Below are 25,567 nucleotides of genomic sequence, written 5' to 3' on the forward strand. Positions count from 1 at the left end.
TTTGAGACAAGGTGACTTGAGGATGTCTCAACAACATGATTTACCGGAATCCATGGCATGGCGTGTTATAGGCAGACTGGAATCCGGGCAAACACAACGTAGTGTCGCGGACGCTGTTGGAGTCGCCAGAAGTGTTGTTGCAAGGCTGTGGAATCGATTCCAAGAAACAGGAAATGTTAGACGTCGACCAGGGCAAGGTCGGCCACGCGCCACTACAGCAACTGATGACCGGTATATACGGTTAACAGCCCGTCGAAACAGAACAGAGAATGCTACGCAGCTGCAAAGACGGTTGCTCTTGGTAACAGGACGAAGGGTGTCCAGCCAAACAGTACGTAATCGGCTTCATGAGGGAGGGCTCTATGCACGTAGGCCAATGGTCTGCATTCCGTTGACCCCACGCCACCGTGCGGCCCGAAGAAGATGGGCTGCTGAACATCGAGATTGGGAGCAACATGATTGGAGCCAAGTGCTGTTTACAGACGAGTCCCGATTCAGTCTGGAGTGTGACACCCGACGTGTTCTGGTATGGAGGGACAGGGGCACTCGAAATAACCCCGCATTCGTTCCTGAAAGGTCACAATACAGACGAGCTGGTTGGATGGTATGAGGTGGAGTTAGCATAGGCGGACGTACGGACCTGCATATCATTCGGAATGGCACTTTGACGGCCCGAAGGTATGCAGACGAGATACTGCGACCTCATGTCATCCCTTAGGAGCCATTGGAGATTCCTTTGTTTTCCAGGATGATGATGCCCGACCGCATAGAGCTCGTCAGGTAGAGAACATGCTTGAAGCTGAAACGATACAGCGTATGGAATGGCCAGCGTGCTCTCCTGACCTGAATCCAATCGAGCATCGGACATGCTCGGACGACGCATTGTTGCGCGACCAAGGCCGCCTGTTACTGTCCGAGACTTGCAGATTGCACTTCTTGAGGAGTGGAACAGTATTCCCCAAAGTCTGATCGATAACCTCATCGCATCCATGGCAAACAGGTGTGCAGCAGTCTTAGCTGTTCGAGGAGACCACACGCCCTATTAAAACTCATGCATCATGTCTGAACAGTACTTTTTTTTATCGTTTACCAAATGTAACCAAATTGTAATTTTAATCATCTTTCAATGTTTTTTCCATATTTTCAAAGAATTAAAGCTTAATTCCAAATTTTTTTACGTCTTTTTTCTGTATTGCGCATTGATACGCGTGTACTATCCATTGTATGCCAATACGTGGCTGTCTCGCACGGTTTTCTTCACTTTTTGCTTGCTCCCCTAATTGTTTTGAGCAATGTATATTCCAAAGAATTATCTGTGGTTGTTAGTGCACTGTTTTGGCCAAAAATTGGTTTTGTAACCAAGCCATTTGTCATTTTGCTTTGACTTGAGTCAATCTTATAGGAAAATGAAATAGTGCTTTGAAGAAAAAAAAAGTTAATTCAAAATTATTATTATTTTTTTTTTTTTGCACAAAAAAAATTTTTTTAGGGATTTTTTTCATTATGATTATGTTATGTAAGGGGGTTACCCTCCCCCATCCTACTTTTCAGTCCTGCGTTTTCCTACTTTTTTTCATTTTCTAAGTGGGAGCCCTGCAAATATAAGTAAAAAATAACATAGAGAAGGGGGACGAGACAAAAAGAGAAAGGAAGAAAAATAGAGAAGAGGGCCGGCCGGAGACAAGATGTCAGGAATTAGTCTTTGCTAGCATTCTACCCGTGTTTTTCTCGGAGTCGCCTACTCCTCTCCGCCAGCATCTCCATGGTGCCAGGGGTCGATAAGGCTGCTTGAACTGAACCCATTCCTGGATGCTGCAGATGGCTTGTCGTACTTGCGTAAGGGCTTCGTTGCGCGAGAGTCCGTCTTCTTCGGTCAGCTGAGCCATAACATCTTGGTAGGGTAGGTGAAAATTGTCCAAGGGTCTATTTCTGAATCATCCAGACTGGTGTCTGGGGAATGCGAGGTTGCAGCTTCGGTTGTCTCCAGGATTTCAGCTGATGTTGGTGGCTTCGGAGTCTGTTTCGCGGCCCCTGAGCGGGTTTCGGGCGCTTCGACTTTTCAGCTTACCTATATAGTTTGCTGTATAGAGAAAATTCAAAGTTTTTATAGTTCGCTGTGTGGAACTTTTTGCAATTTGTGCACTGGGGTTTATTAACCCCGCGGCGTACATTTAGACAGTCTCTTGTAGCATGTGGCTGGATACATTTCACACACCTGTGGGGCGCGGAGCATCCAGAGGAATGATGTCCCCATGCTTGGCATCTGAAACACATGATGTGTTTAACTGCATCTCTGGGCCGGAACTTCTCCACCTTATCCCGAAGTCTGTCTAGAGTTGAAAGGTTCGGGATTGCTGCGGAATCAGGGGTTTTCGGCATATCTACCCTCCAGATGGGCAGACTGGCTCCATCCCGTCTTCTACGTAGTTGCTGTACCTTGATCGCCTCATGACCGCTTTCCTGTAAGGAGAGAAGAATGTCCTCATTGGAGAACGAAGGGTCTAGGCCCTTTACGACATAATGTCGGGTTTATCCGTTTCTAGGGTGAACGAGTGAAACTCTATTCCCTTTTCATTCAAGTGCCTGGTGATGGCACGATGGTCGTCTTCAGTTGAGAGGAAGATCAGGGCCTTCCCGTTCTGGGTTTTTGCGTCAAATGTGTGACGGCAGAATCCATCTAATGAAGTGAGTATTCTTAGCTGAGCTGAATGAACAGTTTTGTGTCGATCCCATGGATTTGTTCCACTCTACCGACCTTACAAAAGGATTATGTCCGTGTAATGTGTGTAATGAAAATGTGTGTACAATGTAAGTGTATAGGACAAGACGGGAGAAATAAAATTCGAAAAATACAAAACAGTCATGAGCACACCATGCAATACAAGTCTGCGCAAAAATATATAGGGACCAAGCCCCACAATAAATTTTATTTAAAAATCACAAGTAAAAAATCTAACAATTTTCCCACAGAATTTCATCCTTTGCCACTTATCAGGGCCATGAAAACACTAACTTTAAAAACTCGCAAGTAACTAAAAACCCAAAATTTAAACAATTTAAAAAACTCCAATAACACCTAAAACAAAAATCAAACTTAAAAGATTCAACAGTGTGACCACCGCCAGAGGTCTCCACCACCGCAACATGTTTCATATTAAATGACCAAAGGTCTAATCAGTATATCTCTAGGTAGACCATATTTATTTCTGGACACCTGAGTGCCAGGAACATAACCATTTACTATTTCTGCCAAAAAGGGATTTTCCGAGTTTTGCATCTTTTCGTATTGGGATTCTGATAATTTTCTTACACACTCCAAGTATGTGTTCATCTGTAGGTCACACCTTATATCAACGTTCCTCATAAACGGTTCCTGGCAATTCTTCTAAGACTTTTGTTTTCAAATATTTGTATCTGCTTAATATTAACTTTTTTGGAAAATGTCCAAACAGGCGCTGCATACGTTAGTTTCGGTCTAATAACTGAATTGTACAGGATCATTTTATTTTGCAAGGTTAACCTACTTCCAGGAAAATAAATTCTGTTTAGATAATACATAGTCTTTGTGGCTTGGGCCTTCGCATATTCGACGTGAGCCCGAAAGTTTAATTTTTTATCAATAATAAGTCCCAAATATTTTGTCTGCGATTTTGGTTTCAATTGAGCATGGCCTACTTTTAGTCGATAATTTGGGCCCTCAGGAGGATTTTTTCTTCTATGTATCCACATAAAGGTGCATTTTTCAAAATTTAAGGCTATGTCAGAGTCGACATAAAACTGCTCCATCTCCTCCAACGTCCCCTGCAAATTTTCAAAGGCTTTTGTATAGTTTCTATCCATGGTAATAAGCAGTGTGTCATCTGCATATGTTGAAATTATTCCCCTCTGACGGGCGGGCATATCATTAATATAAATAGTATATAACTTTGGGCCCAACACACTGCCCTGTGGGACCGAGGCCCTTATTTTTCTAATTGACGAGTAAACATTGCCCACTCTTACCTTAAAATATCTGTTTCTTAAATAGCTATTAAAAAGTATATAAATTTAGAATGGAAACCCATTTTAATGAGCTTGTAGACCAGGGTATCGTGAGAGCACCTGTCAAAAGCTCTACTATAGTCCAGGAAAAGCCCGCAAACATATTCCCTATTGTTTATGGCTTCCATTATGAAGTCTACCGTTCTCAAAAGCTGGGTCACACACGAGTGCTCACCTCTAAACCCGTGCTGCTCTGGGCGAATTAAACCATTTTTATCCAAATATGTAGTGAGTCTTTTAACGTAAATCCTCTCAAACAATTTGCTCAAATTACTAAGAATTGAAATTGGACGATAATTTTGAGGCAACATTGCATCAGAATTCTGTGTATGTATTGTCGTGATAACTGCTTCTTCCAAATTCTGGGAAAATAATTTAATCTTATTAAATAATTAAAAATATTCGTGATTGATTTAATGATATTGGGTGGAAGATTTTTAAAAGACATTTGTTATCCTATCATCACCAGGGGTTTTTTCAACCTTCAGCTTCCTTATAATATCCGAAATCTCATCGACATCGGTTAGTTGCACTTCAGTGGTTTCCACCAAGCATGGGGGGTTATTTCTAAAATAATTTCCATTAAAACTTATGTATATATTGCACTAGGCCCCTACTCTGCCTCCCATTTGGGGAGAATTGTTTTTCGAAATTTTCAGCAAAGACCTCTGCCATCTCCCCCGTTCATACACCAACTCACCTGTTAGAGTCCTCAGTTTAGTAGCACCTATACTCCTCGGTTTACAAATATTTAAAGCCTTCCAAATTGTTCCATCACCAATATTTACCTCGCTCATGAAAACCCCAAAACGCTCACTCACACACGCAGTGGTTTCCTCTCTTATCTCAATTTCCATTTTTTTCATAACGCTTGTATCCTGCGGGTCCCTAAAACGCTGCCATTTCTTCCGCATTTTATTTTTTAATCTTATCTTTTTTAGGATTTCCGTTAACAACCCATACTGGTTTCCACTCATTTTAATTTTAGTGGTTGCATCTTCCCATGCATTTTTTATTTTTACCGTAATTTCTCCAATACTTCTATCGATAAATTCTTCAGTGGTGATGAAGTGAGTATTCTTTGCTGTGAAGAAAGCCTTGTCGGGCAACGTCTTCAAGTTCACCCTGCTCGTCTCGTATTGGCTGAGATGTAGGGTTGGTTTCCTATTGGCTGAAACCTGTAAAAGATACATGAAATACACAAAAATAAAAGTGGCAAGGCGAAGGAAAAAAGAGAAAGGATTAAGGCTCGTTTACACGAGGCAAGTGCTTTAGTTGGTAACTTAATTTTTAGTTGCCAAGTACGATACAATGTATGCAGACGATAAGGGCCGTTTACACGGCTTTAAGGCCCGTTTACACGAGGCAAGTGCTTTAGTTGGTAACTTAATTCTAACTTACCGATTCTTCTTGAAAGTGTCCACACGATAAGTGGTAAGTAGACGCTCATTGGATAATTTTTACGGAGGTGAGCGCAGTTAGCGCATGCGCGTTCCAGTCTACTCAAATCCACGGAGAGAGACAGACGCAACGCGCGGGAGAATAATAGTAATAATTTTTTATCTGTCATTCAGAGAGGTGCTTTTCTTAAAGCTCATAGCTTTCGTAACGATGGATGAAGATGATAAGGTAGAACTTAAGAATACTGTGATCACAGCCACATTATATGATATATTTTTTAAAGAATATAAATTTATTCACTTTCACGTACTCAAGAGGGGTATAGCTATGTGGTACACATTAAGGACGATGTATATTCTGACTCTAATTGAAGAAACGGTTGATAATATTTAAATTCATTTAATTTTAAAAACTATTTACATAGGTTAACAATATTAATTCCACATAATAAAAAAGGAGAAACTTTTTTCTCACTTGCGCGAGAGCAACACACTGAGCAAGAAGTAGGTCACGCAAGGGAAACAGTTCGCTTGTCCCCTTTTTTCGCCTCTGCCACCCACGCATCAGGAGGTGCACGTAAGGGGGCGAGAGATGACGCCACAGGGGAAAAAAGAATACACAACATATTATAAACTTAAGTAAGTCATCGAGAAAAAATATAAGATTTCTCTATTTCTCCTCCAAGTTCTAAATATCGATTATATGATATTTTAATCGAAGTTAAAGAGGAGATAAATTATGAATTATGTAAGCCGAAAATACGAGAGAAGATTCTTGGCATTCGTAGGAAATTCTAAGGGTTAAAAAGTAAATAATCAAAATTCATTAAACAAAAATTATTTCCAAATTTTCGAAATCATTATTATTTTTTAATTTAATCTATAGAGATGATATCTTTATGTTAAATATTTGATCATGTATTTTTACAACAGATGGCAGCAAATTCGTTCTGGACGAGAAAAATATTCGGAAACCCCCCCCCCCAGTTTTTAATATATAAATCCTCCCCACCTGATATATATTTTTGAATCTTCAATTTTTTCAACTCCTGACATCACGTCGACAGAATATTTCATAGCTTTTTCCAACATCGAATAATTTTTAGCTTGTTTGTTAAGGTAATTTTCATTTCAATAGTTCAACAAACATTCATGGCGAAGATATTTTTCAATAAACTTGAAGATTGTGTCCTCTGGCCACCTCACCATCCAATATTTCCGCGGAATTCTAGCGAAACTTCAGGAGACGACGGAGTATGAACAGGTTCACGCTTGAGATCAAAATAAACCCCTCCGTGAGAGAGCAAAAAGACCCCTCCAGAGAGAGCGGCAGGTCACGCCCACTGGCGCATGCGCATAGGTCTACTTAACCGGAAAAAATAGAACGTTCGTATTCACTTACCAACTAAATCACTTGTGCACTTGCCAACTAAAGCCGTGTAAACGGCCCTTATCGTCTGCATACATGGTATCGTACTTGGCAACTAAAAATTAAGTTACCAACTAAAGCACTTGCCTCGTGTAAACGGGCCGTTAGTTGGCAAGTGCACAAGTGATTTAGTTGGTAAGGCCCGTTTACACGAGGCAAGTGCTTTAGTGGGCAACTTAATTTTTAGTTGCCAAGTACGATACAATGTATGCAGACGATAAGGGCCGTTTACACGGCTTTAGTTGGCAAGTGCAGAAGTGATTTAGTTGGTAAGTCATTTAAGAACGGTTCTATTTTTTCCGGTTAAGTAGACCTATGCGTATGCGCCAGTGGGTGTGACCTGCCGCGCTGGAGGGGTCTTTTTGCTCTCTCACGGAGGGGTTTATTTTGATCTCAATCGTGAACCTGTTCATACTCCGTCATCTCCTGAAGTTTCGCTAGAATTCCGCGGAAATATTGGATGGTGAGGTGGCCAGAGGACACAAGCTTCAAGTTTGTTGAAAAATATCTTCGCCATGAATGTTTGTTGAACTATTGAAATGAAAATTACCTTAACAAACAAGCTAAAAATTATTCGATGTTGGAAAAAGCTATGAAATATTCTGTCGACGTGATGTCAGGAGTTGAAAAAAATTGAAGATTCAAAAATATATATCAGGTGGGGAGGATTTATATATTAAAAACTGGGGGGGGGGGGTTTCCGAATATTTCTCTCGTCCAGAACGAATTTGCTGCCATCTGTTGTAAAAATACATGATCCAATATTTAACATAAAGATATCATCTCTATAGATTAAATTAAAAAATAATAATGATTTCGAAAATTTGGAAATAATTTTTGTTTAATGAATTTTGATTATTTACTTTTTAACCCTTAGAATTTCCTACGAATGGGAAAAAAGGGACAAGCGAACTGTTTCCCTTGCGTGACCTACTTCTTGCTCAGTGTGTTGCTCTCGCGCAAGTGAGAAAAAAGTTTCTCCTTTTTTATTATGTGGAATTAATATTGTTAACCTATGTAAATAGTTTTTAAAATTAAATGAATTTAAATATTATCAACCGTTTCTTCAATTGGAGTCAGAATATACATCGTCCTGAATGTGTACCACATAACTATACCCCTCTTGGGTAAGTGAAAGTGAATAAATTTATATTCTTTAAAAAATATATCATATAATGTGGCTGTGATCGCAGTATTCGTAAGTTCTACCTGATCATCTTCATCCATCGTTACGAAAGCTATGAGCTTTAAAAAAAGCACCTCTCTGAATGCCAGATAAATACAAAATTATTAATATTATTCTCCCGCGCGTTGTGCGTCTCTCTCTCTCTCCCCGTGGATTTGAGTAGACTGAAGCGCGCATGCGCTAACTGCGCTCACCTCCGTAAAAATTATCCAATGAGCGTCTACTTACCACTTATCGTGTGGACACTTTCAAGAAGAATCGGTAAGTTAAAATTAAGTTGCCAACTAAAGCACTTGCCTCGTGTAAACGGGCCTTTAGTGCGGTTATTTTTCAAAGTCTAGAAAAAATAGAAATGAGAATTTTCCACGATTAAAGTGAAGAGAAAATACGATTAAAGTTTTTTTTGAGAAAATTTTTCAAATAACTTTTTAGTTTTTTTGAAGGGGATTTTTTTTTTTGACAGAAAAGATGGTGAAAGGAAACGAAGAAAAAGTAAAGAGATTTCCGAGTAAATATGAAATTTTAGCGAAATTTCCTAGCGATTCTGGACGAGGCCTAATCGTTGGTAATAATGTTTCCTGCCTCGGTTAGAAACTTTTCGAAAATAGCTCGCCTTTCTTTTTTAGTCCGTAGTTTGAAATTGTCCTCGAAGCACAGTTTTGCGTACTCGAACATATACAACGTTGAGTTGCGGCAAGCGACTGAGTCAGCTTCGGAAATGGTGCCGGAGGATTCGGCTGGGCTGATGGTTAGACCAGACCAGAATCAGATGTTTAAAGCCCATGACTAAAGCCATGCTCTATTTCGAGCCATAAGCAGGGGCCCTATGTGAAAATGGCCGATGGCGCCGGTGGAGATTCGGCGTCTTTTTTCTCTCTCTCGCTCACTTCCACCTTATTGCAATAGGATTATATTTTCAGCTTCACGTTTCCCTTATCCTAGAACAGCGGTTCTCAACCCTTTTGACTCGCGGAGCCTTATTCAGTATAAAATTTTAATGGCGGAGCCCTGTTTCACTCGAGGAGCCCTTTTTGTATAAAATTTTTTATTCCGGAACCCTCTGTAGGCCTCTTTTTTATTTATCTCAAATTTACTGATTTATTTTATTTTGCTATTGTCGCGGCGGAGCCCCTGGGAAGTGCACACAGAGCCCCAATGGCTCCGCGGTGCACCGGGTGAGAACTAGAAATTCACCCTGACATAACCTGTAGTGACAGCGTCCACCACTGGATGGCGCTGTCCGCGCGAAATGAAAAAAGCGCGATGGAGGAACTTGACTCTGAAACTAGACGGCCACGCGATCCGGTTGTATTGATACGTTCTTGTAGGTTCTGTATCGTTAGTTGTGTAATAAATGTTTAATTATCTTTGAATTGTGAAAGAAGTGTTTGCCTTTATCCGCGCCTCACTCCTACAATAATTCCAGGTGTGTGCGCGCACTTTGGTTCGCTGACAGGCGGAAGGGGGGGAACTGGGGTGCCTGGTCCCCCCCCCCCGAAATGTGAGAAAATGACCGAAAAAAGGGAAAAAGATTTCCGAATCGATTGTTCTCTCTCTTTCGTCCCCCGAAATGAAAGTGTCCCCCCCCCCGAACGAAATTTCTGGCTACGCCCCTGCTGACAGGCTATACAAGCACGGGCGAAGTTAGCGACATCTCGCTTTATGTTCGGCCAGACGAAACGTTCGATGAGGAGTTTCATAGATGCTTTGACCCCTGGATGGCATGGAGAATGGAATTTTTCAAACACTTGTTTGCGAAATGCTTTGGAACAAATATTCGTGGGACTTTTTGTGAATGATCATCATAGAGGTTCAGCCTTTATTCGGGGAGAAACGTTCGCTGAATTTTTAGCGAATTTTGATTGCTTGTCGAACTAGAGTCGAGAAATTCGGCAAGTTCTGGATCGGTCTACTGGGCATCGGCCAGAAGAGCGTAGTCGATTCCGTCGAGATGGAGTGCGTCAGCTTGTAACCGAGACAGTGCGTCTGCTGGAGTGTTGAGAATGCCAGGCAGATATCGGATGTCGGTAGTGTACTTGCTGATGTAACACAACTGTCGTTGGACGATCGGAGACGCTGACTCGAGCTTCTGGTGTAATGCATGGGAAATTGGTTTATGGTCAGTCACGATGGTAAGGTGACGACCTTGCAACTGATGGCGAAAATATTTTACTGCGAGGTAAATAGACAGTAGTTCACGTTCATAAGTACTCTTAGATTTCTGAGTAGAATTGAACGAGGTATTGAAGAAAGCTAAGGGTATCAAGCGATCGAGTAAGTCGACGGGATCCTTATTCGAGGCGGTTGTGTTTGGGAGCTGCCAAGATGAGCCTTGCCGATTGGCTACGAGCGAGGATAGCCGCCGGTCGTGTGTAGAGCAGTCTGTCGAGGATCCGGAGGACGCGTTGGTGTGTTGTTATGAGCCGGAGGAACATCTGAAGAAAGTTCGCAGAGAGCGGCCCCAGCATGCGTACCACTGGCATCGGTAAGCAGAAAAAGTCGAGAGTTCGGATGCGGATGGGCAAGTTGAGTTGCGTCGGCGAGCGCTTGCTTGATGTCGGTGAAAGCTTTCAGCTGGTCGTCCGTGAGTTCGAGCGCACGTGTTGGCTTGTATTTACCTTTAAGGCAACGTTGGAACGGATCGATGATTTGAGAACATAATGGGATGAATCTTTTGTAGAATGCGATCATACCGAGGAAACGTTTCAGCTGTTTTAACGTTCTAGGCGGTGGATAGTCTGTGATGACCGCGACTTTGTCGGCGAGCGGTTTGAGACCGTGAGCGTTGATGGTTATAGCCCAAGAAAGTTAGTTCGGGGACAGCCAGGACTGATTTGTTGGCATTGAGCACGAGGCCGTCAAGACGTCGGAAAACTTCTTCCAGATGATGTTTGTGGTCGTCGGGTGAGGCACTGTACACCAAGATGTCGTCGAGAAAGCAAAATATGAAGGGTAGACCACGTAGCACCGTGTCCATAAACATCTGGTACGATGATGCGGCACCTTGCATCCCGAAGTTCAAGCGGGCGAATTCGTATTTGCCTAAGGGGCACACAATTGCAGTTTTGTGTTGATGAGGGCCGTATATCGGGATTTGAAAATACGCCCGAGTCATATCCAATTTGGAAAAAATTGTGCAGCCGGCTATCTGGTTGTTTGAGCTGACGATGTTGGCGTTCGATGAGCCCGTTTGCTTTAGGGTTGTAAGCAGTGGTATGGATGTGGTTTATTCCGAAGAAACTGTTGAATTTGTGGAATAGATGTGATTCGAATTGCGAACTCTGGTCTGTCGTGATGGTCTTGGGAATTCCATATCGTGAAAACCAGTTGGAGTATAATGCTCGGGCACAAGTCTCTGCGGACGTATCTCGGATTGGGATTGCTTCGATCCATCGTGAGAATCGGCAGATAACGGTTACAAGATATTCGTAACCTTGGGAATCCGGGAGTCTGCCCACAATTTCGATGTTCAGATGAGCAAAATCCAAGTCCAGTTCCACCATCGCGCAGGAACGCTCTTTTCCCTATTAAGTGGACAGCGCCATCCAGTGGTGGACGCTGTCGCCACACCTGACACAGGGGTACAACAAAAAACGGCGACTTGACCGCAGCAAAAAATTGCTACCGCAGGGAGTCCCCCATCGAGGGGTTAGCGCACCAACCTCTCGTTGAGTATAAAAAAAACAAACCTGCCGTTCGGAATCGCAAAAACGATCAATGATCGAATGAAAAGTAGCTCGCGTTCGTAAGTACTCTTAGATTTCTGAGTAGAATTGAATTCGGGTGAGGTACTGAAGAAAGCTGAGGGTTTCAAGCGATCGAGAAAGTCGACGGGGTCCTTATTTGAGACAGTTGTGTTAGTGAGCTGCCGAGATAAGCATTGCTAATTCACGACGAGCGTGGACAGCGACCTGTCGTGTGTAGTATAGAGCAGTTTGTCGAGGATCCGGAGGACGCGTTGGTGTGGTTGTCATGGGCCGGAGGGACATCGGAAGAAAGTTCGCAGAGTGCGGCTAGTGGCCCCTGTATGTAGAGTGCCACTAGCATCGGTGAGCAGAAAAAGTCGAGAGTTCGGATGGGCAACTAAAGTTGCTTCTTCGGCGAGCGCTTGCTTGATGTTGGTGAACGGTTTCAGTTGGTCATTCATGAGATCGAGCGCATATGTTGGCTTGTATTTACCTTTAAGACAACATTGGAATGGATCGATTATTTTAAAACATAGTGGGGTGAACCTTTTATAGAATGCGATCAGATCAAGGAAACGTTTTAGCTGTTTCAGAGTTTTGGGCGGTAGATAGTCTTTGACAGCGACTTTGTCAGTGAGTGGTTTGAGACCGTGGGCGTTGATGGTATAGCCCAAGGTCAGTTCAGAGACAGCCAGGACTGATCTGTTGGTGAGCACGAGACCGTAGGCGTCAAGATATCGAACGACGTCTTTTGTGGTCGTCGGATCAGGTACTGTACACCAAGATGTCGTCGAGATAGCAAAATGTGAAGGGTCCTCGTAGCACCGTGTCCATAAACATCTGGTACAATGATGCGGCATCTTGCATCCCGAAGTTCAAGCAGGCAAATTTGTATTTGCTTAAGGGGAAAAAAATTGCAGTTTTGTATTGATGAGGGTCGTGTATCGGGATTCGAAAATACGCCCGAGTCATATCCAATTTGTAAAATATTGTGCAGCCGGCTATCTGGTTGTTTACATCCTGAATGTGCGGTACGGGATACAGTTGTGGTGTCGTGTTGCGTACGATTCAGCATGCAATAGTTACAGGTGAGACAAAAAGAGTTATCTTTCTTTTTCACAACATGTATTGGTGACTCATACCACGAGTTGCTGGGTCGAATGATACCGAGATCAGTCATGTAGCCAACTCAATTTTGATGAACGCCTACTGTTCAGGAGTGAGCCGTCGGGACCTGCATTGCACAAGGGGATTTTTCTGAGTGTCGATGTAATAAACGATATCGTTTTTGGGTAGGTCAACTTTCGGGTCGAACGCAGGGCCGGATTAAGTAATTCGGTGCCTCCCTCGCATATTGTTATTGAATCTATCAGTTTAAGAAAAAATTGGGGTAGACACGACCCCAAGTTTTGACGTGAATACGTTCTTTGTGACTTGAATCGCGTGGTAGGTAATGACATAATTAAATTGGTATCATCAGATTTGTCTGAAATTCGGAATTCATGGACAAGACAGGCGAGATTTGTAAATTGACTTGCTGACATCTATCCCTCTTTCGTTGACAGTCCTGTCGAGTCGATCAATCGATTGTTGTCGATATCCACTTTCAGCTCGTAGTGGTTCAGGAAATCCAAGCCGATAATGGCGTGCGACGTTTTGGCGAGTATGAAACGCTAGCTGAAGTCTACGAAGGCCGAGATTCAGCTTAGCGACCCGCGTACCACGGTTCGGTATTATCTCAAATAATTCCAAACATATTATTATTATACATAAAACTTAGCTGAAGAGTTCAGCGATGTAGGTGACGGATGAGAAATAATGCTGACTTTGCTGCCAGTGTCAACCAAGAACACCCGATCATCATTGATATTACGAACGAAAACGCGACTTGCTGATTTGCGGAGAAGTGGGGAGTGTGCCTCGTTTCCCTCCTTGCTCACAAGTTTTTGTTGTGTGCGTGTGGTCGGCGTCGGTGGACAAAACGCGAGAAAACGAGCACAGAGACATACATTTGCGTGCTTTCTTTTTAAACGCGAACGACAGAAACGCATACCTGTCCGGTTATCTCGCGGTGACGATCGGTTTTCGCGTAGTTGAACGGTTGTCGAGACCTGGAGATCGTGTCGACTTTTTTACTGAGCACTGAAAGTTTCTCCGTGAACTCTGCGATCGCACGCGCGGTTGACACTTCCGATGACAGTTGCAGTTTCAGCGTTTGTCGGAGTCACTGCAAGGATCTGGTCGGCTTGTTCCGCTAAGGCGTCGAGATGCTGTTCCGAAATATACAAGATATTCTGCACGTGTGGCGGAAGTAGATTCAGGAACAGCGATTTCTCTCAGGAAATTTTCGAGTGAATCTGCAGCGAGTTCTCGTAATCTTCGTGGAAGGGCGGTATAGCACGTTGACTTCCGAGAGCTGCAGCAAGAGATTGATTTGGCTAGCTTCTATTGGTTGTATTCGGAAAGACCTGGGCGGTTAATTTCGTTTTTGTTTGTGACCTGAACGACCAGTTCCGTTTTTATTGACCTGCACGACCACCTTCTTTCTTGAAAGTGTTGGGCTTGCACTTCAGTGCACACATTGCCAGCGCAAGTCCAATAGCAGCCACGACCTAGACAACTTCAAATCACTTAGCGCAATTTCATGTACTTTCTTTTTTTCTTGCAATCCTCTTAAGTGACACTCTGCACCCATAACTAGTTTCGAGGTTCATATATACAGGGTGATTATAAAAAAACTATCCCGACATATGGGCCCCTAACTATCATACCATTCACAGAAACTGAATGAAATTTTGGCATAAGGTATTTTGAGGTATGCGCTCAAGAATGATATGGAAAACAACAGTGTCACTCTAACAGTTACGGTTACAGTGAGAAAATTTCGGAAATATCAAATGGCAACACCAAGTTTTTTGTATTGGAATGCAATCTCCATACTCAAAAACACTAAATAGCGTTGAAATGGCACCTGTAGCATGAAAATCCCCGGAGCTAGGCAAGGAAAAAGTAAAAAGGACTTTGCTGTGCACCAGAGCATTAATGTTCGTTTCATTCGTCACACCGTTTCTTCGGCTGAGATCCCAGCCTGATTAGTCCTCCACAAATTGAGAAGAAGAAAACCAAGAAATGCAAATTTCTGGTTCTACGTAAGACACAGTCATGACTGACGTCGTCACGCTAGGTGAAAGAAAAGGCACTGCGAAATGCGAGCCACGTATGTTGCTTTCTGCCATTCCGAACAAGATGCCGCTTTCAGGGAAAGAACGTGTGGAAATCATAAAGATTTATTACCTGAATGGACAAAATGCCGCAGAAACCATGGATTACGGCAAGGCCCGTGCACTGTCAAAGCTGTACGGACTTGATTCATAAATTTGAAGAAACTGGTTGCACATGCGATTGACCTCGGTCTGGATGACCTTCCGTTCCCTTCCTGCGATATGAATCTGTCACTATGACCACTTGACCACCACAGCGGTCATACTTCTATACTGTCAGATTGAGCATGATTTTTTAAAGTTGTAGACAGATGCAAATAAAATTCCAAGACAAATGATCTAATTAATTAGAACAAATAAATTACAAAAAATCATATTTGTAAAAATTGACTACTGTTATCTTAGAATGATATTTTGTTTTGGCACCCCCCCCCCCCCCCAGAGCATTCGACCATGAGCCACTGCTGACAACTGATTGTACATTCCGTCAACTTCACTGTGTGGCAATAATCGAGCTCATCTGGTATTAGCCTTATCCAATAGCCAATTCCTAAGCTGCTGTGGTAGTTAAACGGTAGACTTGTATCACGAGGACCCGGGTTTGAACCCCACCATCACCATAGTGGTGGTTGGCTGAAGTTGGTTTTATGTGGTTCCCAACTTTGACGGATGAATGCATAGGCGGAGATAGACTTGAAAGTCTGGGGGGGGGGTATGGTCGTTATTGCTGGGGGGCACGATGATGATGATTATGTCAATTCATATCATCATCAACCATTTTTAATCCACTGCTGGATGAAGGTCTCCTCTAAATTTTTCCATTCTGCTCTGACTGATGCTTTAGCCATCCAGATGACTCCTGCCACTTTCCTGATCTTGTCAATCCATCTTGCGTGGGAACCCCTTCTCTGACGTTTAACACCATGGGGGTACCACTCTAGAATACTTGTGGTCCATCTGTTGTCCTGTCTTCTTGCAATATAATTAAATATTTCATAACAATCCATGGGCTGTAGCAGTTCCAATTTGATGAGAGAGTCAACCACATTATTTCGTTTCTTTACTTCAACCTGTTGTTGATATCCTGTTTTTTGTCAAGACAATTTCGGTTTTTTTATCCGTGCGTAGATTGGGAGCCATGATCCCAACATCCAGCAGCAGGAGCCCCTGAACTGGGATCTTTAATGGGCCCCCAGGCCAGGCTTTCTCACGGGATCTATAGTGTCTGTCATAATGAGGCTAACTGAATCAAAAATGAGCATTACTCTTTGGAACCAGATAAAAACTTTACCTTCATCTGTTTCTGATAATCCTGACTTCTTTGTGGAAAAAAGTATTGCTTCTTCCCAACAAGCTGCTCAAGCAGAAGTGTGAACAATAAGTGACCCCCCCCCCCCATACCCATATCCTGTGTACCTCAAAGTGTGTGGGTGAGAAAAAAATCTTGTTGACAGCAACTTTGTTTATAGGAGTCCAGAGCAGCTGCAAAGAAATGAATTTTCAAATGGCTCTGCCAAACAAGATAGACACACATATTTCATTTATGTCATCAAACCATAAAGAAAAATTCTTGCAAGACCTCTTGAAGAAGCATATACAAGTGTATATCAAATCTGTTTGGGAATAGGAGTAATAATAATAATAGAATGAAACTTCCCTTTAAAAAGGGGATGGTAGTGTTTGAGGTATCCTGTGAACACCCACCCTTGAAGATGTAGCAAAAACGCTTTGACCAATCTTTAAAAAATATTTTTCCCCTCTTACAGATAACTTTGAAATAATATGGAATAAATATTTAAAAAAAATAAAAATTATGAGGTATTTTATGGTATGAGGGGCAAATGACAAAGGACTATATTTTTGGCGGTGTTGAACAGTAAGAAAAGGTGAAATGTTCTTCAACCAATCATTTTGGGCATCCCACACATGCTTTTATTTACATCAGGACCCAAGTTAGAACAAACAGAGATAAGTTGTATTTCCAATCATAAAAAATATTTAAAATATTGTCACACATCCATTTTATTAGGATGACTACAGCATTACTATCAATGAGGAATCTGATAAATTTAGTTTTTTAGCACTTTTGAATGTCCTATTCATACAAATTATATTAAGCTCCTTTTTAAACTTGACTTATTTGCCTCACAATAAATGGTACATAGAGAATGTGCAAAGGAACTCATTACCATTTGTGAAATTTGAAAATAATAGCCATTGTTTTGACCATGGAAAGCTGCTTGGTTATGTTATTAAAAAACTTAGTTCTTCCATTACTACTTAAACTGAAACAAGATGATGACTTTTAAATGTTATTCTGGGATTATAGCAAGGTTATAAATGTGGCAACTTTCTGAATTGGATATAATCATGGTTGAGAGATAGATCATAACAGGTTATGCTGAACGGGGAATTATCTTATTGGACAGGCGTCACTAGTGGAGTTCCTCAAGGAAGTGTCCTGGTTCCAAGGAATGTGTCCTTTTCCACTTTTCATTGATAAACTCGATTAGGGTATCGATGGGATTGTTAGCGAATTCGCAGATGATGTGAAGCTAATGGGGGTAGTTGGGAATCAAAGTGATAGGGAGTTGCTCCAGACCCACTTGAACAGGAGCATGAAGTTTAGCATTGACAAGTGCATGGTTGCTCATTTTGGTTTGATTGAACAACTCACATTTCTCTTACGAGTTGAATGGTGTCACTATCCTGGATGCAACTAAGGTGGCTGATTTGGGAATTCTTATTGACGAGCAGCTTAGGTTTTCCAAACGTTGTTCAGCAGTGGTCAGAAAAACAAATAGAATGCTCGGTTTCATTTCAAAAAAGGTCTCTTTGCGTTCTCCGAAAGTCATTCTTCACTTTTCCAAGGCTTGGTTCATCCTGGACTGGAGTATGCTGCAAGATTTTGGAGACCATACCTACACAGGGACATAGACTTGGTTGAAGGGGTGCAGAAAAGAGCCACGTGTGTCCTTGTAGGCACATGGGGATTGAGTTATGAAGGGAGATTTCATTTTTTGAATACATTTTCATTGGATGAATGCAGGTGTCGAAGAGATATGATCGAAGTGATTAAAAATTTTCAACGGGATGGATAGGATAGATCATGATTTATTAATTTGCCATCAATCGACTGCTTTTACAAAGGGACACCAGTATCGATTGGTAAGGAACAATTCCAGGTTATGGTGTCGCAGAGAATTTTCTCTAATAGGGTTGTTAATAAATGGGATAGCTTACCCCCGGGATAGTAAGTTCTAACACAATTGACACGTTTAAAAAGAAATACGATAAACATGTTGGGGTAAATCGAGAAGCTATCCATACTTAGAATTAGGCAACCATAAGTTTATGGGCACTGTATAATATTTCATCATGTATATATATTGTTTATAATTGCATTTTTAATTGCATAGCTGTATTTTTGAAATATATGACATCCATATTTGTTATGGGCATCTTTTTCTCAGTCACCTCTTAGACATTTTGCCTGTTGTGGTGTTGTATTTGTATTAGAGGCTAGATGAATTGCCAGATGTAAGTGTATTATTCCAGGGTGCTTCCAATAAGTGGAAAAGATGAGAAAGGGCCAGCCAAAGCCTGCTAGATAGACCAGTAGCAATCTCAGAAGCTTTCGCTTAGCTTACTTGATTTTGCTGGAAAGAGAAAGTGGGGTTCAATAATGACTAAAATTTATGCACTTCCGACCCTATTTCAAAGAGGGTGGGGTGTCAATGTCAAAAACTATTACTTGTCATTTTTATATCAACTCAGAATTCAAAGGTGTGTTCTGCATCTCTTTGCATGCAATTGTTATATACGGGGGGGGGGGGGGGATGTACACTTTGCTTATTTTTGTACATTAATGTTAGAAGGATAACCATATCATTATAGCATCTGATCATATATTTTATACCAGTATCTTAAAAATGTAAACCTCAGTTCCAATGAAACCTTAGTTATAGCAACACAATTTTGTCATCTCTTTCATGTCATTTCAACCTAGTTGGACGATAGTTGCGTATAAGTAATCTTTCCTAAAAAATGTGTGCTCACACTTATGCATTGTTTATCGATCTTACAGTACACTATTCAGGAATCACTGCCAAACAGGGCTGTAACTAGGCTGGGGCACACACAAATATTTACATTTGTTTTGCATAATAGTAACTCTTTCAAGAGGGGTTCCAAAGAAAAGTTTTCCCCGTTTTCCTGAGAAGGCATACTACAGCCCTGCTGCTACAGAGTGTGAAGTTCGCTATTTTGAAAAACACTAAATCTCTTTAACTAAAGATGAGATAGACTTTATGATAATAAATTTTAAAATGATATAGAAAATGAATTATATTCATATTGTTTTACTGTGAGAGCCTGCAATTATGCATAATCGCCAATTTATCATGTTTACCATGACATATACATAAATTAAATTGAATATGTCAGAGCACACAATAATGGCTTTGGATAGTGTCAGATTTCACTAGTAGGTGGTACTTTGAACAGCGCTTGACAAATCAGAAAAAAAATTAGGTGCCAGACAAATTTCTCTGGAACTAAACATTTTTTTACTTATGAAAATGGTCCTAAATAATCCTTATTCAATTTTTCTGGAATTTAAGGCTCCCTTCCGTGCTTGCCAAAGTGTAAACATAAAATTCTAAAAGTGTGACATAAAATTCTGTGTTTGCATTGTCTACAGATCTCAATATAGTAATCACACAGAAAATGTTAGGTTCCAATACCAATTCTTTATACGTCATGAGGACCTGGTGCCTGGGATTTGTCATTCCCTGGCTTAGAACATCAGAGTAGTGAGACTTTACTAATTACATTTCTTTGTAGTTTTAGCAATAATAGAAAAAAAAGCATTCAACCTCTTTATGATCACGTGCATAATATTACGTCCAAACACAAGTGGAATAAATTCAAACAAGTTCTCTGTGTTTTCTTTCCTCTTTCTCATCATTATCAGAAAGCTTTATAGTAATCCTATCTGTACGGAAGTTGCTCTTCCCTTCCTTCTTTCCTATATACACTCCTGTTAATTATTTTTTCTCACACATATATTGTATCTTTCTACTAAACATGTAAGAGAATGAAAGAACTGAATGAAATGAGAAACATGAAAGAGAACACGTAGAGTGAGGGTGAAGAAGACTCTGGAAAACTCTCTTATCAACCTTATCTATTATACTTTTTCATTTTATACATTTTTCTTTTCTCCTTCTTTCTTTTTCTAATGTGCAATTAGGTTAGTAATAGGTTAACAGTTTTATCACCAATTCGTCAAATAGAGATAATCCAAATTTTTTGCTGAATGCTTGTACGTGAAGTGGTTAACTTCATCAATTTGAATATGTGAACCTTTGTTTCAAGATGTAGTTATAAATAAGATAGTTACGAAAATGAATGTCTCCATTTTTTTTCAGCTCCACCACAATGTAATCCCAATCAGTTTTCTTGTGGTCAGTATGTTTTTAATCAGTCCTACTGCATTCCAAGGTATCATCGCTGTGATAGAGTAGTCGACTGTGTCGATGGAACAGATGAAGGAGAATCTTGTAGTAAGTCAACTGCGTTTTAGTTGCAAATGTATTTAATCCAGTCCTATAAATTTATCTTTGCATATTATTTTGTGACTAGAAGTTTTAACATTAATTTTAAAAATTATATTTCCACAGATTACCGCAGCTGTCACTCTACAGACCACAAGTGTAAAAATGGTTTATGTATACCTATTGAAAAAAAATGTGATAACTACTATGACTGTAGGGACAAAAGTGATGAAGAAGGCTGCAAAAATAGTAAGTACACTGTATAGGTGAAAATATTACACACATTCAGTCCAAATGGTTCCATTTATTTGGAACTTAATGATTCACTAAGTTCAAATAGTGTTCGTGACTAGAAAAATATTCAATGGTGAAAAGAAATAATAGATTTTAGAGTGATAAAGACAATTTTTAAATATTAATAAAATCTCATTACATGTTAAATATTTTAACTTCACATATACAGTAGTGGAAAAAACATCCACTACACCACATTATGAAAAAATGAAATAATTATCATGTAAACTTTTTGGTAGGTCATTTTAGTTCTAATTGAGGAATAAAAAAATAGTTGTTTTCAAAAAAATTATTTAGTACACAACAACTCAATTAACCTGGTTCTTTAAAGTTTTGTCAGCATTATACACTTACACTAAAAAAAAAAAGCCAATTCAAATATGTGAATAATCTATACATATATAAAATAACATGTCCTGACTGATTTATCATCGCCAAGCCGAAACCGCTGAAGCGATAATTGATTAAAAACTTTATTAAAAGTTTTGCTTCATGATGTAAAATGCTAAGGGGTTTCTCGAAATTCGACCCCTAAGGAGATCAAAAGGGGGTTCGAAAGTAACATAGATCATGCCAAGCCAAAACAGCTGAATCTATAGTCATGAAATTTGATCAAAAGTTTTGTTTCATGACATAAAGACTCACTAAGAAGGGTTTTTTTTCCTTCTAAATTCTACCCCTAAGCGGGTCATAAAGGGGTTCAAAAGTTACATTCATGAAATTTGGATAGCAGTTTTATTCCATGACATTGACATTTTATATTTATAGACTAACTAAGAACAAGTTTTTTGAAGTTCATCCATTAAGGGGATTGAAAGAGAGATTTGATCCCCTTATGGGCCGTCACTAGGTTGGGTCATATGGAGAAATCACGCTGAGCCAAAACTGCTGAAGCTATCATGAAGTGGGCCAGAAATTTTATTTCATGAGGTAAAGACTAATTAAGAATGGATTTATTTGAAATTCGACTCCCTTAAAGCCCCATTTACATGGGAAATAAAATATTCTTCAAAGTTACCGGTAACAGAGTTTTTCACTACAGTCCATTTACATGGCGATTAGCAGGGTTGGATTTTGACATAACAAGCTGTCAAAAACTGTCAAAAACCAAAACGAATGCTTTCTGATAATGTTTTGAACACAACATAAATTGATGAAAAACTTACTTTTTTGTATATTACAATGTTTTATTGTTAAACATTAATTTATTACAATAATTAAAACAAAATATTAATTATAATTTGCAATTTTGAATTTTTCAACATAAGAGTCTAGAACATATAATATATAGTTTTGTGGTTCATTTCATCTAAGCTACTGATTACCTGTGTTCAAATTGCTGCTTATTTAAAATATGTATGATAGGGGCATCACAGAGTTAGGTTTTAGACTTCAAAAACTATAAATCAGTATTAAAACAGTAAAAAACTTACTGTTAATGTTGTCAAATAGTTTTTTAACCTGATAGATATGCTGAATAAAAAACACTTACTTTTATGTAGATTCAACGGTTTTACATTCAGAATTATAATTACTGAGAATCTATTTCGATATTTTAAATTTTCTGATCTCAAAATTTTATTCCATGTAAAAATTTTCACATAGAATTTGTTAATACACTAACTAAACTAATTTATTTTCATCTAAAAATTTCTTAGAGCTCAGGGTGTATAAATTCACAGAGTTAAACAGTATTTTCAACCAAAGCAGAGCCAACAAGACTTAATATCCAAAGCATTTGTTTTGTACATTTAAAGTTAAATACAGCTTCAGTTGGAAAACCATTGCATTATAAATGCTAGTAAATATACCATATCATAGTGCAGAAGTAAGAATAACTAAGTTTGACTAAGGATAAGTAACAGGAGTTTCTTGAGCGTAATGTACAAGCTAGCATTGCCAAACTGAATGACATTTTAGTTCTACAATTTAGTATTTTGATCGATAGATATATTTCAATGTTATGCACAGTAATAGTATCGTTTTATGTATCTCAGTGATTATCTAGATAATTTTATAATAACAGAAATCAACATTACATATTGATATATGATGTAATAAACTTTTTTAAACACTTATCTGTTGTAAAAAGAATACAGCAGATGGTTTATATCAATGCATGCATATATAAGCAGTTGAAGAAATTTTGGAAGGTCAAGAATCATCTTAAATCAGAGAATGTCAAATCATTCCATAGTTTTCCTTCCAGTGTTTATGCTATGCTTTTTCAAATTGTGTATTTTATAAGAAAAAAAAGCCATATATATTTTGTCCAAAATAATTCTGTAGAGGGTAGAAAATTATTTTAGAATCATATTAAATATTTATTCTTTGTATAACATAGTCACTTTAAACATTACATGCAGTTAACGTGTGCATTTCCAATGGGAATTTTTATATTGAAAGCAATATTTGAGGTTTTTGACGGAGGGTTTTTGATTTATTTAATCCTCATTATTTAAGCCCTCATGGAAGACATCACTGGTCATGTGGGTTGAACGGAAGTGGTTGGCTCAAGATGGCGGACAAAGGATTATGGGAGAGGAATACGCTGTAATTAATCAGCATTATTCTGCAACAAAATGGGACTCTTTTGACGGATCTCCATTTCTTTTTTTTCCCCTCATGAGGGGGAAAAGTTGTCATGCAGGTAATAATTACCAAAGTAACCCCTAATCTTGCACATGTAAACAGGGCTTAAGGGGGGTTCAAAGGTAGAATAGAGAACTCACACTGAGACAACACCACTAAATTTCACAAAATTTTATTAGAAGTTTTATTTACTGACCTAAAGGCTAACTAAAAAGGGTTTTTTTTTCAAAATTCTACCCCTAAGGGAGTCCATAAGAGTGTTCAAAGGCAACAGAGAAATCACGCTGAGCCAAAACCACTGTAGCTAATATTCATGAAATTTATCACAAGCTTTATTTTACGACATAAAAACGAACTAAAAAGGGGTTTTCTGAATTTTGGCCCCTAAGGGGGGTCATCGGGGGTTGAAAGTTAGCATTCATGCAATTTGTTCGGTAGTTTTATTTCATGACCTAACTAAAATGGGTTTTTTTAATTTGACCCTTAAAGGGGGGTCATAAGGAGGAGTTTATATGGAGAAATCATGCCAAGCTGAAACCGCTTAAGCTATAAATATGAAATCTGGTCAGTATTTTTGTATTGTGTAATGTAAAGACTCGCTAAGAAAGGATTTTTCGAAACTGAACCCCTAAGGAAGAGGGGTTCAAAGGTTATAAGGAGTGATCATCACTGAACCAAAATTGCTGAATCCATAAACATGAAATTTAGTCAGTATTATATTTTATAAAGTAGATACTCACTAAGACGGGATTTCTGAAAGCTCATCTCCCAAGGGGGGGTCATGAGGTGTTCAAATATTATATGGCGTAATATTACATCACTGAGTAATTTTCAGATTATCAAATCCACATGAGCGAAGCCGCTGGGAAGGGGCCATTCAAGTATTACGAAAGCAAATTTTTAGCCATTTTTGACCCTCCTTTTCAGCAAAAGTAAGCAAAACTCTGACCCCCTCCCCCCATTGTCAGCAAAATTTCCTCATCAGCTCTGCCCCTTCAAATCCTAACACATATTGGTGGAATCAGATTGTGCCCTCCCAGACAAAAAAAAATATTTTTTAATGTAAAAAAAGTTTTTTTTAATTAAAATTTCGAAAGAAAATACCTTTATATGTAATTATAGTCAATTTCTGTTAATTTCAATGCTATTTGAAAGATAAGAACTCAAAATTTCTCTTTAAGAAATTCATTGCGACCCACCCTTTAAGCCATATATAGTAAACCCTTGACCCGTGGACCAAATGTGGCCCTGAAGGTTATGTGATGTGGCTTGCCCCCTCAAACCCAGTTTTGTAAAAATGAACTAAGTGGCACATTTACAGATCGCTTAAATGACCCGTGGCACAATTCCAGAGCATTTAAGTGGCCTGTGGCACAATTCCAGAGCATTTAAGGGGCCTGTGGCACATTTTCAGATCACTGAAGTAGGCCCATGGCACTTTCAAAGATCACTTAAGTAACCCGCGACACAGTTCCAGAACACTTAAACGATCCAGGGCACATTTAGAGATCCCTTTTGTGAAATGTAGCACATTTAAAGATTCCTTGAGTGAAATGTGGCGCAATTTTAGAGAACTTAAGCACCCCCCCCCCCCCCCCGGCATGGCTCTACATCACTCAAGTTACCAGCAGAACATTCCCAGATCACCTAAGTGATCCCGGCATAATTACGGATCATTTGAATGATGTGTTGCACAGTTCCAGAGCACTTAAACGGCCCAGAAATATTTCCAGAGCACCTGAAGGATCCTTGAAACATTTAGAGATCACTGAAGTGGCTCTGTAAAGGATTTATCATTTTGGAGAATGTTAGTTCAGGTGCCCACAAAGAAGCGAAAGATTTTTCTCGTATTTGGCGCACCGAGTAAGATGCCCCATCAAGAATATTTCATATCTTCATAAAGGTTGGTTGATGACGTAAGCATCATTCAAAACACCCACTTGTCATCAAAAGTCGGCAAATCTGAAACCCTCTGCCCCCCCCCTCGATGCTGACGTAATACTTGAATGACCCCTAACAGCTAGCACATAATAAAAAATATTTATTTATTTTATCACAAAGAAGGCCATAATAAACAAAGTAAAGGACCATATATATTTGTTAGGAAACAATTTGTAAAGTAGTGTTTTACTGCATCACATTTGTGTGATGCCATAAATG

The 25,567-nt window shown here is 39.7% G+C and overlaps 1 protein-coding gene across 1 annotated transcript in view; it reads left to right on the plus strand.

Moving 5' to 3' along the window:
• mgl (low-density lipoprotein receptor-related protein megalin) overlaps positions 1–25,567 on the plus strand; it is a 425,733-nt gene that overhangs the window by 64,914 nt on the left and 335,252 nt on the right. Inside the window, exons 3-4 of the mRNA XM_089252561.1 lie at positions 20,396–20,530; positions 20,648–20,770. Coding sequence (XP_089108687.1) covers positions 20,396–20,530; positions 20,648–20,770 — 258 coding nt within the window. The remainder of the gene's footprint in view (positions 1–20,395; positions 20,531–20,647; positions 20,771–25,567) is intronic.

This window comes from Pholcus phalangioides, unplaced genomic scaffold (assembly GCF_987345545.1).
Source record: "Pholcus phalangioides strain wild (caught in Gottingen) unplaced genomic scaffold, Ppha-v1.0 ptg000029l_1, whole genome shotgun sequence".
NCBI classification, from domain to species: Eukaryota; Metazoa; Arthropoda; class Arachnida; order Araneae; family Pholcidae; genus Pholcus; species Pholcus phalangioides.